The sequence below is a fragment of the Rhipicephalus sanguineus genome, chromosome 2 (assembly GCF_013339695.2).
Source record: "Rhipicephalus sanguineus isolate Rsan-2018 chromosome 2, BIME_Rsan_1.4, whole genome shotgun sequence".
Classification (NCBI taxonomy): Eukaryota; Metazoa; Arthropoda; class Arachnida; order Ixodida; family Ixodidae; genus Rhipicephalus; species Rhipicephalus sanguineus.
In genome coordinates this window covers 42568799-42586623 of record NC_051177.1, presented here as the reverse complement: position 1 = coordinate 42586623, position 17825 = coordinate 42568799, and the positions used below count along the sequence as shown (strand labels likewise).

The following is a 17825-nucleotide window of genomic DNA, read 5'->3' as shown; positions in this document are numbered from 1 at the left end:
AAGAATTAGTAAAATGACGCGCGAAAAAACCTAGGGTCCCTCATGCATGCGACTACGACGACTCGAAGGCAAAAGCCATCTTCTTGTTCTTCTCAGTCGACGTGTTGATCCCGCCCCGCCCCCAACCGAAAGCTTTCTGCAACTGAAGTGGCTTTGCACTGCCTCCAGGATCGGAGGCATTGTAAGGTTTCTGCACCTCACTTGGTTTTGCGTTGCCTTTGTGATCGGCTCACCTTTGAACAAACGGCAATATGTGATGGCGTCATTATGTGACGTCACGTTGTGTGACGTTGTAGTGCTGTCATGATGACGTCACAATTTTGAATGTTTAATGGTGGCGTTATGCGGTGATGTCATCAGGTGGGGATTTTTTGTATCCCTCGTGTTGACGCCGATGCCACGGGACAACGGTCAACGCCGATGGTCGATTTTCGCGTTTGCTGAGGCATCTGAGGCTTTCGCCATAATAAACGAGACAGAAAGGTGAGGCAGAGGGGAAGAGCGCTAGACAATAGATATTGCACGTGAATGCACGCTTACCATATCGCGGTTATCTCAAGTAACTTGCGCAAATAAGGTGACCCTCAACGAATATCTCGCGTGCTTTTTCGCTTCCACAGCAAGCCGCATGCTGGGCGCGATAGAATCTTATCAAACTAAAACCTTGTACGGTACACCACGTCGACGACCACGCTGACGGCGAATTTTCACTTAGGGCGTCCCTCTAATCAATATCGCACTAAAACACATCTTTATTTTTCCTCGATAAGGAAGTGGACATCTTCATCAGCCTGGACTACGCCGGCGGCGTGACCCTTGCCGTGGACGCCGAGCTCATCATCGGCGACGTGGCTTCACTGGCGGTCAAGGTGAACCACTTCTCGGCCAAGAGCCGCCTGCAGTTCTCCAGGAAGCCCTACACGCACTGGTCGTTCGCCTTTTACGAGGTGCGCTATTCGTGTTGAACGGAACTCAAGCCGCACGACTCACTCAAAAGCTGCAGTTCAAAGATATCCTTCACCTTACCTTTGACGTGAAGCTAATGCCGATGTAATGTATACCTCAGAAGCTTTTCAACCACTTCTGGTCCAACTGTGGCTATACAAAGGTGCAAGTGCATAATGCAGCCCCATTAATGTTCATAATGAGTAGACCTTGAGTTAAAGTTCCTTACAAGACGGAATTGTTCAAGTCCCCACCCCCTCCCCTTTGTTTAAATATCTATTATGAAGTGGAACACATTACCTGTTAAGGTCGCCAGCGTTTGTCAAATGACGTATTATTGCTTTAGTGAAGTGACTCAATATTCCTGTTCTTGTTGTTGCTTCCACCTTTTTGTTGCCTTTCCCGCGTATACGTTTTCGTGTTTTGGAACTGGTGTAACATTGGTGTGTGCGTGTGCGTGCGCGTGCGCGCGCGCGCGTGTGTGTGTGTGTGTGTGTGTGTGTGTGTGTGTGTGTGTGTGTGTGTGTGTGTGTGTGTGTGTGTGTGTGCGTGTGCGTGTGCGTGTGCGTGTGTGTGTGTGTGTGTGTGTGTGCGTGCGCGCGTGTGTGTGTGCGCGTGCGTGCGTGCGTGCGTGCGTGCGTGCGTGCGTGCGTGCGCGCGTTTGTCCGTTCTACGTTCCGTACCCATTTCGCGCTATGCAGTTTACCATGCTTTTGCTCAATATGCGTCATTTCGTGGAGGCGCGTACTACTATAGTCAAGCAGAGATCAAAAGTGAAACTGTATTCTTTTTTTTTTTTGTAATAGGTTACGTTACATCAAGCCGGGCCTTCGTTTTCGCACCTGATACATAATACGCCTCGCGCCTTCTTTTAACGTTTCCCTGCATCGTGTCCTTGTTTTTTACAGCAGAGCTGTTATGGCCGAGGTTCACCGTGTGTCGTAGATAAAAAATGATCGTCACGAACCGGCAACCGATCATTCACCGCCCGAGCACTCGGTAGGGATGGTCAACAAGAGACGCTGCAACGTGCGGCCCCTAATCGGTGTTTGCCGCCCGTGTGTTCATTTGTTGATTTTCAGTGGATTAGTGTGGCGAGTAGCGGGATTTGCCCAATTATTGTGCCACATACGCGCAATAGGAGTTTAACAGCAGGGATGCCATGGTCGAGGTTTGCGTGTGTCGTAAATAGAAAAAGAGATAAATAGATAGAAAGAAAGGGGAGAACAACTGAAAAAGATAGACGGCGAGAGAGCGATTACAGAGAGAGAGAGAGAAAGAGGAACATTGAAAGAGAAAAGCAGAGCGAAAGAAAGGGAAGAAAGACAGAAAAAAATAGAAAGACAGAGAGACAGACAGAGAGAAAGAGATAGAAGGACACTGACTAACAAAAGATAGAAAAGAAAGCAAGCATAGCCATGTAGTATAGTATAATGTACCAAGGGGTGGGAAAGAGACAGGTGAGAGGGTAAAAACCTAGTCAAGCCACGACCAGCCACGTGGCCAGCAGCTCTGCTGTGACCAACCCTCGCGCGACTCAGTGCAGGCTGTGCTAATTTTTCCTATGTTCGTTTGTTTTTTATATATAAAGACGTCAAGAAGCTGAAAGCTACAGTAACGTGCTATTGCACTTAACTTCTGAACTGCAGTCGAAAGACGGTGGAAGTTCTGTGGAACATGGAGGATTGAAGCGATGCAATATTCTTGAACAGGGAGTGTCGCTGGATCAAACGCTTCGACAAGATGTCTTGTGTTCTTCAAAGCAGCAACTTTTTCAAGACAGTCACTGCCTCGAAGAAGACCTACTTGTCGAAGCATTGGCTCTAGCGGCACTCCCTGTTTAAGAATCTTTCATCGCTGCTGAACTGCAATGTATCCCGTCTCTCTGGCTTGACAGGTTACGCGTTCATTATTACTTTACTTTCTTTCGTTCGTGTTTTTTAACACAACACGCTTCTCGTCTCCTTCAAGGCGGCACGAAAACGTGGCAAGGCTGAAAACATCATGAGCCCGAAATCTAAGATGTCCATGGCGTCAAGAATGTTTCATGGAGCAACAAATGAGGCGAGTTTCTGATTATTTTTTATTGCTCCTTTCATGGAGTGCAGAAATGAGAGAATGCAAAAATTGGAACACTTTAATTCTGAACCCATCTATATTACCAGACAAGCTGCGGTTGCCGAATGCCATGGAGACAGTGAGTACAGTTTCCAAATACAAACAGTTCACAGACACATAATTCATTGAAAAGGAGTATCCCCCATGACAAATAAGTGCATAATTTAAGAGCGTCTTCAGTGGCTATGATCGCTATGAGAAACTTTACGCGCCCGCATATCTTGTCTGTCAAGCTGACGGCGACAGGCAGAAAAAGAGTGTTCCACACTCGCCGTCATGGCTAAAGCCCCTCCATCACGTCTACTGCCGCTTTTTTAAGTAGCGCCAAGCATTGTTCCGCCGCCGCCGCCTAGTTCCGGTTCCGGAGTTTCCGGAAGGAAGTTATTGGGCCACCTCCTTCCGCTTTTTCCTTCCATCTTGTTTCCACACACGCGAGACGGCAATTATTTTCCTCTGCTACAGTGAACTAGAATATCTTTACCTCTGCCGCCGAGGGAATTTTCGCTCGGTGTTTCTGCGTCGCTAGGGATGCCGCCTCGCTGCTGCGCACCAGGCTGTCCGACGCGATGGAATACCGGCAAATCTCTCTTTTCTTTACCCCTTGGTAAGTATGATGAAGAGAGAACAGCCGTCTGGCTGCAGCGCATTGGACGACAAGGCATCCAGCCAAAGAAGTCGGCACTGAGCACCACGTAGCGCTTCATACACATGTGCAAAAGCAGCATTTCATACATATAACGTACTGCGTGCCGCCTCGCAAACCTACCTTCCCGCGCAGTATAAATATTCCGCCCGTGTGGTCCACTGTTAACTTCTAGTGAACCAGTGGGGTGAGTAGCGGAATTGTTCATTCTGTCTACGCCACACGCAAACCTCGCGTTCGATGACTGCGTGGTGTAGATGCGGCAACAGACGCAAAGGAGGGTCTTTCATCGACGCTTGACCGACGTCTGAAGAAGCAGCCGTGGAACAGAGATGTTCGAACTTTACATTGCAAAACGATTATATTAATCGGTCACAATGCCCAGTCTATGAGCATTCACACCAGTATGACGTTGCAGGAAGGCGTTTAAGTCACTTCAGGCAGACCAAGCGAGCTTAACTTCACACCAAGCTCGCACACTGAAGCTCGCATTCTTTCATTCGGCTCGCCTTTTCGCCGCATGACGAAGGCACATTTTCGGTGCATCGCACGAAACTTCACACAACACACATATCAAGGAGGTCCTTCCATCGGGCGAGATGCACTTGGGCAGTTGCAATGCCCGCCTTTTCGCCGCATCGACGTCGTAGCCGCACGGCGAAGCCACATTTTCGGTGCATCGCACGAAACTTCGCACAACACACATATCAAGGAGGTCCTTCCATCGGGCGAGACGCACTCGTGCAGTTGCAATGCCCACGCACGCATCACATACGCACAGCTGCAGTTCCCATTGATCTCCTAGACGCTTAGCTACACCACCTAGTGTGTGCATTTAGCGAGATCGATGTACATCCAAGCTCCATTAAAGCAAAATCACGACCGATCCTCCGCCGGCAGGAAGGTTGCGGAGACAGCCGAGCGGCAGGACAATCAGGCGGAGGCGGGGGGTGGGGGAGGGTGCAACCGGGAAACATCATGGCGGCACGTCCGCTTCCGCTGCGGGAGATCCGGTTCAAAGGTAGAGGGAGAGGGCGAGTTGGCGCTACTTAACCTGGTCGGCGGAAAACTCATGGAGGGGCTTTAGTCATGGCTACTGGCAGGGCTGGGCAAAGATACTTTGAAATTGTATCGCGATACGATACAAGATACTCGGGCAAGAAGTATTTGAGATACAGATACAAGATACTAGCGCAATAATTGTATCCGATACGATACTTCCCAATTGTATCTTAAGATACTTCGATACATTTGCAAATTTACTATTACAGATCGATATAGTGAAGCAGCAAAGACCTATTTACAAAAGTGTTTACTGGAAAATTCCTTAATGCGACCAACTCTGTATAATTTTATTGAAATGCCTGTTTGTATCTCGAAAGTTCCATCCTTCTTGCTGAAAGTATACTCGTTTCATTCTGAAACAAATTATTCAGATTTCTTTGGCTGTTTAAGATGACAGCTCTTTATACACTGCGCTGTCAGTGGTTTTTGTTTGACAGTTTTGTAATTGATGGGTGGCGCTGCTCTACTTGGCGATCAGCTAGCGGGTCGCCATCTATTTGCAAGAACACCATTACGAAGCCTCCGCACGATGTCGCGATTGCCGCTCTGCAGTCTTACCTTGTCCGTAAGCGTATTACCGTTTTCGCAATACCGCATCACCCTACAGTTGTAGAGCAGCAACGCTGGTAGCGATATTTCTTGTGTTGCATCGTTTGAAGACGATAACTACAGAGTCAGTGCTCAAAATTCATTCAGGATATAAAACTGCAATGGGTTTTCATATTCTACTTATCAGCTGGCGTAAAGCGTTCGTTAGCAACATATTCACTAACATGCAATCTTGCACCATTTCTTCTCTGAGAGGAGTTGTACCACCCAGAGACGTCTCAGACATATAGAATACCGGCACAAAGCGTCGCAGGATATCGCTGCTATTAACACTATTGCCACTTCTAGCTCTGCTACCTGCTGATTTCTAAAAGTGAAAAAACAAAAAATAAGGTGACCTAAACAAGGAAAACAAATATAAACGAAAAAGCAGGGCGGTTCCGTATTAAACAATCAAATGTAATAAGTATACAGGTTTCACGTAAGCAGAACCAAATATTTAAAAAAGAAGTGGTTAACCGCGACTGAATGAAACCGACGGCATATGGTCTACCGTCATGTGGCGCTCGTTGTAGTGTTTTTGTATAGCGTTGAATTGGTTAATTAACTAAGGGCAATTATGCAACATTTTCAATTATCCCTTTAGGCCAAGTGCGCTTCGTCACGTAATAGGGCGCATTTGAAAACGACCGATAGAATTTTTTTGGCGACGTACATGCTGCGTGGTGAATGAAATCAAGCCACGTCACTGCGCTCATGCACTACCGTACGGCAGCGCTCTGAAACGTGCTTCCACCGAAACAACCGGCGCACGAACCGTGAGCCTATCGCTTCTGAGGGACGATGGCGTTTACTTGCCGTGTGCGGCAGTCAGAAATGCGGACGCACTGTGGAGCCAGTGCTTAGAGCAGCGGCCGCTCATTTTGCCGCGGTCCACTCGCCGGTCGTTGCGCTCGATGCACGTTTGAGGGCGCTGCAGTACGATAGCGCACGAAGGCAATACGTGGTAGTATTTCTCCGGCTTTCTATAAACGCCGGCAAAAGTCACTACGTAGCATGTACAGTGGGGATGGAAAGAAATTTGAAGAGTGCTGCGCGCTGTTTTCCTCACGCTGCGACCTTGGTGACAATAAAAAGTAAAAAGATGCTAGAATGGTTCTTCATTGTGTAATGGAAGACTCTATTGGCTTTTATTATCATCCAGGGTACAATAGCTTGAAAAGATATGCGAAACAGTGGAGAATGTAGATTCCGCACTCTTCTCGTTTCTTTCCATCTACCCTGTGCGTTTCCACAAAAAGTTTGATCGGTCGTTTTGGAATGCCCTCTACAAAGTAACGAAACGCACTTGGCCCTAAAGTGAATATTATACATGTTGCATATTTCATCTTAGTGAATTAACAAATTAAGCGATATATAAAAATATGACATGGTTTACGACATCACGATAAACCATGTCGTTGGTTTTATTCAGTTGAGGTTAACCACTTCTTTGTAAACATTTGGTTCCAGTTACGTGAAGAACCCTGTATAAATACGATAAAGGCGGCACCCCTAAAAATTATGACAATAGAGCATGATGAATCGTCAACTGAAATCTTAAGGTGAGACAAGAGAAGACTCATTGCCTATAGAAAATAGCATGAAACGGCTCTTGGGGACGCTCATGAGAAAAACGGAGTACTTATTACTTTGTTTCTTAAATCCCCTTCCTAACGTTCTTGATTTGTTTTATAATTTCATTTATTATAATGCAAACTCAATTTCGCTATTTTACTATATCGTAAGCAGAATTTTTGTTACGGTGTCATCTAAGCACGCTCTAATTATTCTACTTTTGTCTTCATCATCGCCTTTACATAACAGTAAACTCACATGGAATTTATATGTGAGAATAGTAGCAATGACGCAGGTAGTTAAAAAATAAAAATAAAGCAGAGAAGGAATTTAGGAACAGGTTACAAAAGACATATTACAGTAAACAGGCGGGCAAAAAATTTACCGAAGCCCAGGTAATGCAAACGGAGGACAGCAAAGAGAGCACTGTGCTAACGGTCAAATTATCATTAAAAGAATTTCTTGGATAATTTCTACTGCATCCAGCATCGGCAACAGAGGTGCGACGGTTGTTATTACCTCATTTGTATATAAATGAATCTCGTCGTATGTAAGGGAAGCTTACATCCACGATATATCACTAATCGCTGATCTGTGAAAGCAGCGAGACGCAAAGCAACCCCATTCTTGCATTCCTGAGTCTGCAAACGAAGCACAACGTGAGAAAAACTTCAATAACGACACTATCGATAACAATAATGACACATCAGAATTTGAGCGGAAGGCGCCGCACGCAATGGAGTACGCAACACAGTACCGTGGCTACGAACAAATGTCATAACACTGACACAACTACAAAGAAAGTAAACATCGAGAAAACAAAAGGCCGGATGCGCGTAGACTTTCGCGCGCTAGTTTTTGTCGAGATGGCCTGAGTGCCATCACGTGACACTGCTCCACCAATGGGGACGCGTAGACCTAATAGCGTGTGCTCGCTGAAGCACTCTGGCGGAGAAAATAAAAGAATGTCACTGTCGCCTAGTTTTATTCTGGTGGCTTAGTGGTAGCAGTATCAGCTTGAGAAGCGGAGTTCAGCCACGTTTATCGTTTCGCTCGGGGGTGTTTCTATAAAAGTATCTTGTATCTTAAGATACACGATACATTATTGAATGTATCGGAAATACAGATACAGATACTCGTTTTGTGGGACGTATCGCGATACAAATACAAGATACCCAAAGAGTATCTAAGATAGTATCTAAGATACATGTATCTTCGATACTGCCCAGCACTGGCTACTGGCGCACTGACTGACGCTCCCACGTTTAAATGTACATATATACCCTATAAAGTGGACGGGGGTATGGCCGCCGTGGTAGCTCAGTTGGTGGAGCATCGGACGCGTTATACGAAGGTCGCAGGTTCGGTCCCTGGCCGTGGCAAGCTATCTTTTCGTCCACTTTTCTTTCTTCACATTTACCTTACATTTACTAGTAAAAAAACATCCCCTATACTTTCCTTGGCATTATTGTCTGTTAGTGCTCATTAATATTCTATTTAAGGAGACACGTTAATTCTCTTTAGGGTCACACGACTCTCCGACGAGAGTATAATGATCTCCGAAGAGATTTCATTCGTCTCTTGAAAGAGAGCCACCGCGGTGGTCTATTATGCTAGGACTGCTGACCCGAAGGTCGCGGGATCGACTCGCGGTCACGGCAGCCGCATTTCAACGGGGGCCAAACGCTTGAGGCCCGTGTACTTAGATTTAGGTGCACGTTGAAGAATCCCAGGTGGGTGAAATTTCCGGAGCCCTCCACTACGGCGTCCCTCATAATCGTTTCGTAGTTATGGGACGTAAAATCCAACAATTATTATTATGATTATTTAAGGAGAGCCATACGCATAGTAAGCCAGGACTCACAAAAATATAGTCAATGGATTATTTTTGTTTCTTAATGTGTGTTCTAACCCTTCCCAACAGGGTGGCCAACCGAAGGCTCCTCACGCGCCTCTGACCGAGCCGGATCGCGAGTTCTTCCGCAAGCTCGAGATGTCTGACACGGCGAGCGGCCTCAACCGCGCGCTCAAGTACCTCGAGTCGAAGCAGTACGGCCTGCGCATGTACGCCGTCGCCGTCGAAGAGGCCAAGCACATACACGAAGACCTGCCGCCCGACCAGCGCACCGAGCGAGTGCGCCAGGTGGTACGTACTCGCAATTGTTTGAAGGGCTAAGTTCCTTGTGGAGACCACCATGGTAGAGCTCAACGGCAACGGCATTGCGCTGCTAGGCACGAGGGCTCGGGTTCCCGACCACGGTGGCCGCATTTTTATCGGGGCGAAATGCAAGGGACACCCTTGTACTCAGATTCGGATGCACGTTAATAAACTCCCAGTGGTCAAAAATTGAGTCCAGAGTCTCCCATTACGGTGTGACTCATAACCATATATTGGTTTTGGCACCCCATCGTTTAATTTGTGTAATGTTTACTTTTGTAAAGCAGCGTGTTTCCTTATTTTTAGCAACGTTTGTCGTCTTTTCTGTTTTTACCGCAAGACTGAACCACAACGCCATCGGGCAGTTAGAGCCCGGATGAATCTGCGTTACACAGATCTGCGTTATACAGGATGCGTTATACAGATGATCTGTGCGTTCAGCACAGCTCATCCATGATAGAGTCTGTTATGGGAGAACATACGAGAGAATGAAACACTAAGCACACATATCAGCCGAACTTGTCCAGGCTCCAACTGCCCGACAGGCGTCGAAAAAAGGAGCAGCAGCGGTCGCGCGCGGGCGTATGTTTACAGAAGATCAGCATATCACTCATATACTTTGGTACGTGTTGTGCTGTGTTTGCGTTGAAGCCATAGACAGCACGAAAGTCACTTCGCTCGCTGAAGCGGCCACGTTTTCTAAAGGAGTGAGCGTTACCTCGCATAACATATCAATTTATTGCTATCGCATTCATTGCTTCGCCCTCGCGGTGAAACTGATCTTTTTTTTTAATTCTCGGGTTTTATGTGCGAAAAACGCCGTATGACGCAAGCCGTGGTGTAGCACTTCGGATTAATCTTGTCCTACTCGGGTTCTCTAATCTGTACCTATATATAGTCGGATACAACTTGAAAAGTCCGGAGAGGCCCCGCCCATACAACCGAAGTGCGGCAGCCGATCGCCTCCGCAACTAAAGAAATAGTCCCGCTCATGCACTCGGCAATGTTTTCCGAAGGCAGTGTCACCGGCACTTCGGCTCATGACGTCAGTAGGAAGTGCGCGCCCATCGCGCTGTTGCTTGGTCGGTGTCCTGATCTGGATCTCGTTCCGGACCGGGATCCAGACCTGTATCTTGAGCGTGGCATATGGTCTCGGTGTGGGAGTCCTGGGCGGGCAATATGCAAGAAACGGCCATGGACTCTCTTTTTTCATAAATCTAAGTCCATGGCCGTTTCTTGCATATTGCCCGCACAGAAATGCAGCCGCCGTAACCGGGAATCGCACCCGTGCCCTCATGCTTAACAGCGCGACGTCGTAGCCACTAAGCCGCCACAGCACGTCGATGAAGAACCGGAAGATCCTAATTCGTACCGCCGCAGTATAAGTCTTTTCATGATTCTAAACATTACGAAGAACAAACGAAACGGTGAAACTATTTCAAAAGAATGGAAACTTGGGCGAGTTGGCACGGCAACATTCTTGAAAATTCCAGCGCGATGGGACAAGTACAAAGGCGAGAAATAGGACGAGACGCTCGTCCCGTCTATATATTTCTCGTCTTCGCGCTTTCCCTTCGCGCTGGAATTTTGAAGTATGGTGAAACTAAATATGCCGTGCGCATAATTGATTGGCGCTTGAAGGAGTCAGACAGGAGGTTCCGCCACTAAAGGTTCTTCTAATAAACTTAATTCTGTGCAGTACCACCGTGTGAAAGCCGAGTACGAAAAGGAGAAAGAGGAGCGAGAGAAGACGCAGGCTCGAGCCAAGGCGCACCCGGACGATGCGGGATCGGCGGCGCAGGTTGCCGCCGCCGAAGAGCGTCTCAAGAACATCAACTACTTTACTACGCTTCGGGACTGAAGCACATCTACGAAGACCAGGATACGAAGAACGCTTGATCAATCTTTCTCGACGAGTAACCTTATCGTAACTGTGACGCGTTCGTTTCAATGCAATGAGTGCACATGTATGCCCTTGCAAGATGATCACATGATACAGCGGATAGGCAAGCGTTCACCATGCAATCTTCAAAAACGAGCACAACCTTGTATACACGACACGATGCGCAAGCATAAATCTGAGGGGTGCGTCAGATTTTAGCACCGTGCGCACTATGCATTGTAGGTTAGCGAGTGACATGTGCTCGCAAAAACCAACTGCACGTAATTCAATTAACCACTTGGCCTATGCAGCCCAATGTAAACGGTTGTCATTTGATGTCTGTTTTTTTTTTTTTTTTTGCGACAGCCGTTGAGCACATTTCGATATGTTTAGGCTAATATACAGGGTGCCCCAGCACCCTGTATTTAGCCAGCATTTAATATATATATTTATTTATTTAAAATATATATTAAAATGTATATTTAGTCAGAATTTAAAAATATGCCAACGCACGACACGACCAAATGCATTCTGCTGACTACTATTGCCAGGAGTAAGTCAGACTATTTTTTGTGTTCTGATTAATTGCTTAATCAGGCCACTTGAATTAACTTCTGAAGCAACAAACCTGGGCGAAAAATTGCCCAGCTTCTGTATGTGTTGACTCTCTGATTATATTACATACTCTATCTAGTTTACCTTCTATTACAGGACCATTTGATAGCAACGAGCTACTACAATCTTTACCGGTCTGCATAAATCATCCAATGGCGACTGCCATAAATAAAATAACTGTTAAAAGTCATCTATAGACACTCGTCAGTTTGCTTATCGACTCAAACATGATGGGCTCTCCATTACTAAGCAAGCCAGCTCTCAAGTACGTAGAAATAGCTGCCATGCATGTACACCCTATTGACCGCGAGATCGAGCGGAGTCGCCGTCTGGCGGCTTCTGGCTGAACCGCGCCTAGTGTGGATTGCTCCATGCGTCGTCTGCTAGCCACGTTGTGTTTGCATGTGCGCGTACGCCATGCAGGTCCTCAAAAGGCGGTTTGTTCCGTTGCGTTAATGCAACTTTAACCGCTCGTACGTATGCCTAACACGATGTAAAGAAGCAGTTGGCCTTGATCGGTTGTATATGTATTGTAATAAGATCAGTGAGTGCACTTGTTGAGAGTGCTGTGTGTGGTCATCGTACCCTCCGTTCACGAGAGTCATATCAATGTAGGTGCCGCTCTGTGGTTCAAGCGCATTGCAAAGCACACTTGGCGTTGTCCCAAAGATGAAGTTAATTTCCTTTCCCTACTATCCTCTGCTAGCTTCAACACTAGCTAAGGAGGGAAGGTGTTTGAGGTTCGAATCGGCGCCCCTCGATGACTCGAGTGCACGGTGGCAGCGCGAAGGAAGAGCCGTTGTCCAGTGAAGAGACGCTTTATTGCCACGCTCAGGCGTCTGCCCGGGTCCAAGCCCGAACCTCCGCTCTCTTCTCACATCCAAAACAGCCTCTTTTCAACGTTCAGTTAGACAAAGAGTCCCTCAACAAACCAATCACACTTGGGGGTTGGCATCACCACAACCAATGGCACAAACACTTTCATGACAGACACGGCATTGGTCTAACGTACGACACAATCTACAACACGCGAGGGGATAGGTTCACTGCGCAACACGTGTCATCTCACTCTCCCCTACGTTATAGTCTGAGCATGCCCCTGACGTCCGCCAGCGCCGAAAGCTCGGCTCGGGCTCAACCGGCCCGCGTACCAACGTCTCTTTCAAGAAGCCGCCACACAAGCAGCCAGAAATTCCCCAGGCCCTGGCCACTGGTGAAATGTGTACGCGATAGTGCGTTGCTCGCCAGTCTAATGACACTCGGTCATTACATGCAGCTGGGGGCCGGTTCACCTGAACGCTCCGAGTTCCGTAATTACGACCAGACAGCGATTGTACACAAAGACATCCCCCGGTCGCATCCGGCCAAGCGGTCGCAAGACCAATTCCTCGCGTTCCCTTTTGCGGCGCCGACACGTGTTTCTTGTTAGCAGCAGGTTCTCGGAACGGCAGCGCAGGTAAACGCTCAAAGGGGTGCATGCGGATGCTAAACAATAACTGAAACCAGGCGGCCGTGTATCGCGGTCGTCCCACCGGCGCGACGGTCTTCCCGTTCAGCTCCTATCTCCTCCCTTTTGTTACAAGCAAGGAGGCGGCTTTGGCGGCCCTGCGCTTTGACGGCGTCACCACAGAGTCGCCTTTCTTTCCCAGAGCGGGGCCTTCCGCGTCTGCTCTTTGCGGCGCCGACACGCGGGAATCTCTCTGCGCTGCGCAGTTTGTACACTGAACCACACAACAACACGCCGACTCTGCATGCCTCAGACTGACTCCTCCCCCCTCAAGAGTGTTACTGGACACTCGATGTCCACGTAACACGATAAAAAAAAACAAAAAAACACCGCACAAAATAAATACGAAACTCTTCACGCACGCAAGTGCTGGACCAATTTCCATTTCACACTCAAAATAACAACTTTCTCGACATACTGCGGAGAAGAAACAAACAAAATCCGTGCGACGACCAACAATTATGACACACTCTCAATGAAATCAACAGTATTAATGAGCTCATGGTAGCTTGACACAAGGCACGCAAACTTTCCGGAGTCCTGTTGCATAGTGTCTCTCACATTCACCGCACCATCATTGTCCCAACACTTGAGACCCACTCTGTGCGCCCCTCAGGCCCCGCAGAACACACTCAAAGGAGGCGACGGACTCCGCGTCAGCTATATCTTAGGCTCAAAGGATCGCACCCGGTTCGAATAAGAATCAACACATTCCCCAAAAGATCGCTTCATTACATAGCAACACTGGCCCTACAAAACAAATCTGATACAACTATACACACAGTTCTATGACTTAAGGGTAAGCCTACACTGCAATAACAAAAGGAATGCCTACGATAACAAGACATTTTCATATATACACAAATGTTCGTCTTTCTGAGCTACGTTACAAAACACTTGACACTTATATCCGAAATGCAAAAAGAAAACTTGCTCATTCATTCGATCCAGAGTAACTAGTTCAATGGCTACCGATAAAGTAATAAACAGTCTGCGTCAAACATAACAGGCTACTTACATAACATTTATAACAGTCTACTGACATAACGGTTATATGAACACAACCCAAATGATCATCCGAGACGCGAAAGAGCATCAGCAGCCTTGTTCAGCGCGCCTTTGATATGAACAATTTCTATGTCATAATTTTTGGATCGCCAATGCCCACCGCATTAGCGTAGCACTTGAGGGAGCCGCGCGAGTCAGGAAAGTCAGCGGGTCATGGTCAGTCTTTATTTTGACCTTTGTGCCAAATAGCCACGTACCCAAAGACTCTAGCGCCCACACAATTGCAAACGCCTCCCGTTCAATTGTGGACCACTTTAGTTGCAACGGGCTCAATTTCTTACTAAGGAATGCAACTGGCCGTTCATTTACCATGCCGTGCGACCCGTCTTTTGCCTGGCGCCAAGCATCGGCCAGTGACTCATCTCGTTTTTGCTCCTCTACGAAAGAACTCGCAGTGACCGGCCCAAGCCGCTCGCTGTCCTCAATAATATCTTCTCCTACAGAATTCTGACTTTCCAACTGCGTGAAATTAGACACCTGCGGTTCCAACGCCTGTGCGTCCTGCTCCTCCTCTCCTTTATCTTCTAACGAGGTGTTTGCCTCACCCTCGGTGTTAGGTACCTGTTGCTCACTGCTTGGTGGTTCCTCTAATGTGCGCTGCACGGCGTTAGCACTAGGGTTAGAGCCTTGAGATACCTGCTCTTGGTCTCTCAATGGTAAATGCTGCTCCGGTGCCATCTCCTGTGTAGTGCAGCTGATTCCCATATCATACTCCTTCAGGTCACTCATTAACTCTTGACGGCAGAGACGAAGGCATTCGTAATCTTTCGGAGTAAGTAGTACGGACGCACTGGTACTCAACTCATCAGTTACGGCGCAAAGTAAAGTCACACGCTGAGTAGCGCTCCCTGACGAGTGTGGAAGGCCGAGAGGCACATACATTAGGCGCGCTGTAACGCCCTGACCGAAAGCACCAGTTAGCTTTATTATGCCACTACTCTGACCCAAAATCTCGGCGGTTACCTCCTTCGCTCGTATCACTGTGATATCCGCACCTGAGTCAATGCGCGCGAAACAGGGCTTGTCTCCGACGAAAATTTCAATCCTCGGTTCTCCCATCAGTGAATTGTTCATAAAGGCAGGGTACCGCGACGGTGTGGCTGGTCTCTCAAATGACCTTTCCTTCTGGGGAGCTACGCACGCAACCTGTGCTTTCTTAGCGGCAGTGTCTCGTGAAGACTCGCAATCCCTTTGAAAGTGGCCCCTTTGTCCGCATCCAAAACATACTCCTGAGTTAGGGCTGAAGTTTGGACCAGTGGATTGTTTGGGGTGCGGCCTATAATTCTGATTTCTTACTGCAGTGCCGCGGTAATTGCTCTGCCTGCTGCCGTCGAGGCTTTCTTCAAAATTTGCGGCTAACTCCGCTATATCCTTGGGCTTCAACCAGCCCTTTACTTCCTGCTGAGTGACCAGTGAGCGGAGATCACTTGACATTAACTGCTTCAGCCTATCAGCTATCAGCAATTCCTGAAGGCTCTCAAATGACTGCACCTCTCTACTTCTGAGGTAGTATGTGAACATTGTCTCCAGGCGTGCCGTCACTTGGCTCCAAGACTCGTCTGCCTCTCTTTTAATTTCTAGAAACATTCGGCGGTACTCACTTGGAGTCATCCGCAGTTCCTTTAAAACTTTAGATTTTAGATCTGGGTACGCCATTACCCCAGCCTCCGATTGATTGGCAACGAATGTCCGCATCTTGTCACTTAAGAATGGCAATATAACAGTGCCCTGCACTTCCTCAGGTATGCTCAACGCCGCAAAAAGAGCGTCCACATTCTTGAACCAGGCGGGGATCATTGGCTCATTAGTGGGCATGGGCGCAAGGACTGCTTTCAGCTCTTTCGCGTACCATCCAATACCGGTATGCCGGTTCCGGATTTCCGGCTCCTCTGAAGAGGCACGCGACGACCTCATCTTCTCCAGCTCAAGCTTGAGCTTTAATGCTTCTATCTCAAGCATCAACTCCCGAGTGCGATCCGATCCATTTACACTGTCACCTTCCATAACATTTCCCTCTGAATCCGACATCTCCCAGAGTGTGCCTGAACGCAAGTGCATTCAGTAAAAAGGGCCCCGAGAGAGCACAAAGCGAGCCTCACCTTGCCGTGATGCGTCGCCCACCGTCGTTGTCAGTTGCAGCTGCGTCCGTCCCGTCTCTGACGCTTGTCGTTACGAAGTCGCTCGATGCTCGCGGTGCTCCACCGGACCACCCTCACCGTTGCGTCAGTCCCTCACGTCGACGTCTCTTGCCGCTCTCCTCCCGATGCAGGACACCGCAGCGCCTCGTCAGTCGCTCAACGAAGTCGTTCGGCTTCGCCCTTGTTCGCTGACACCTAGCGCTCACGTGTCGCTCGACTCCTGGCTCCAAAGTTGACCGGCAGGCTCGGAATGTCAGTACTGCTTCAGGCAGCTCACCAGCAGGTCCCAATAGCAGCGAGCGTCTTGACAGCTTCGCCGGGCTTCAGCACCTTCCTCACTGCGGGCTCTCCGATCCTGTCGACTACGCCAGTTAATTTCCTTTCCCTACTATCCTCTGCTAGCTTCAACACTAGCTAAGGAGGGAAGGTGTTTGAGGTTCGAATCGGCGCCCCTCGATGACTCGAGTGCACGGTGGCAGCGCGAAGGAAGAGCCGTTGTCCAGTGAAGAGACGCTTTATTGCCACGCTCAGGCGTCTGCCCGGGTCCAAGCCCGAACCTCCGCTCTCTTCTCACATCCAAAACAGCCTCTTTTCAACGTTCAGTTAGACAAAGAGTCCCTCAACAAACCAATCACACTTGGGGGTTGGCATCACCACAACCAATGGCACAAACACTTTCATGACAGACACGGCATTGGTCTAACGTACGACACAATCTACAACACGCGAGGGGATAGGTTCACTGCGCAACACGTGTCATCTCACTCTCCCCTACGTTATAGTCTGAGCATGCCCCTGACGTCCGCCAGCGCCGAAAGCTCGGCTCGGGCTCAACCGGCCCGCGTACCAACGTCTCTTTCAAGAAGCCGCCACACAAGCAGCCAGAAATTCCCCAGGCCCTGGCCACTGGTGAAATGTGTACGCGATAGTGCGTTGCTCGCCAGTCTAATGACACTCGGTCATTACATGCAGCTGGGGGCCGGTTCACCTGAACGCTCCGAGTTCCGTAATTACGACCAGACAGCGATTGTACACAAAGACATCCCCCGGTCGCATCCGGCCAAGCGGTCGCAAGACCAATTCCTCGCGTTCCCTTTTGCGGCGCCGACACGTGTTTCTTGTTAGCAGCAGGTTCTCGGAACGGCAGCGCAGGTAAACGCTCAAAGGGGTGCATGCGGATGCTAAACAATAACTGAAACCAGGCGGCCGTGTGTCGCGGTCGTCCCACCGGCGCGACGGTCTTCCCGTTCAGCTCCTATCTCCTCCCTTTTGTTACAAGCAAGGAGGCGGCTTTGGCGGCCCTGCGCTTTGATGGCGTCACCACAGAGTCGCCTTTCTTTCCCAGAGCGGGGCCTTCCGCGTCTGCTCTTTGCGGCGCCGACACGCGGGAATCTCTCTGCGCTGCGCAGTTTGTACACTGAACCACACAACAACACGCCGACTCTGCATGCCTCAGACTGACTGATGAGAAGTATTAAACCTCATGTGAATATAGCCTATTAGCGTCTCGGCGGTAAAAA

At 48.6% G+C, this 17825-nt stretch overlaps 1 protein-coding gene across 1 annotated transcript; it reads left to right on the top strand.

Moving 5' to 3' along the window:
* The first annotated feature begins 420 nt into the window (after nucleotides 1-420).
* On the top strand, nucleotides 421-10956 carry LOC119381555 (PDZ domain-containing protein 8-like). The gene is made up of 4 exons (XM_037649329.1): nucleotides 421-435; nucleotides 771-947; nucleotides 8862-9083; nucleotides 10795-10956. The coding sequence occupies exons 1-4, from the start codon at nucleotides 421-423 to the stop codon at nucleotides 10954-10956; spliced, it is 576 nt and encodes a 191-aa protein (XP_037505257.1).
* Nucleotides 10957-17825: the final 6869 nt, after the last annotated feature.

Excerpts from the sequence above, each read along its gene's own strand:
- LOC119381555 (XM_037649329.1), top strand. Across the intron at positions 948-8,861 it reads GGTCGTTCGCCTTTTACGAG|GGTGGCCAACCGAAGGCTCC; the intron begins GTGCGCTATTCG and ends CCTTCCCAACAG. Across the intron at positions 9,084-10,794 it reads CCGAGCGAGTGCGCCAGGTG|TACCACCGTGTGAAAGCCGA; the intron begins GTACGTACTCGC and ends AATTCTGTGCAG.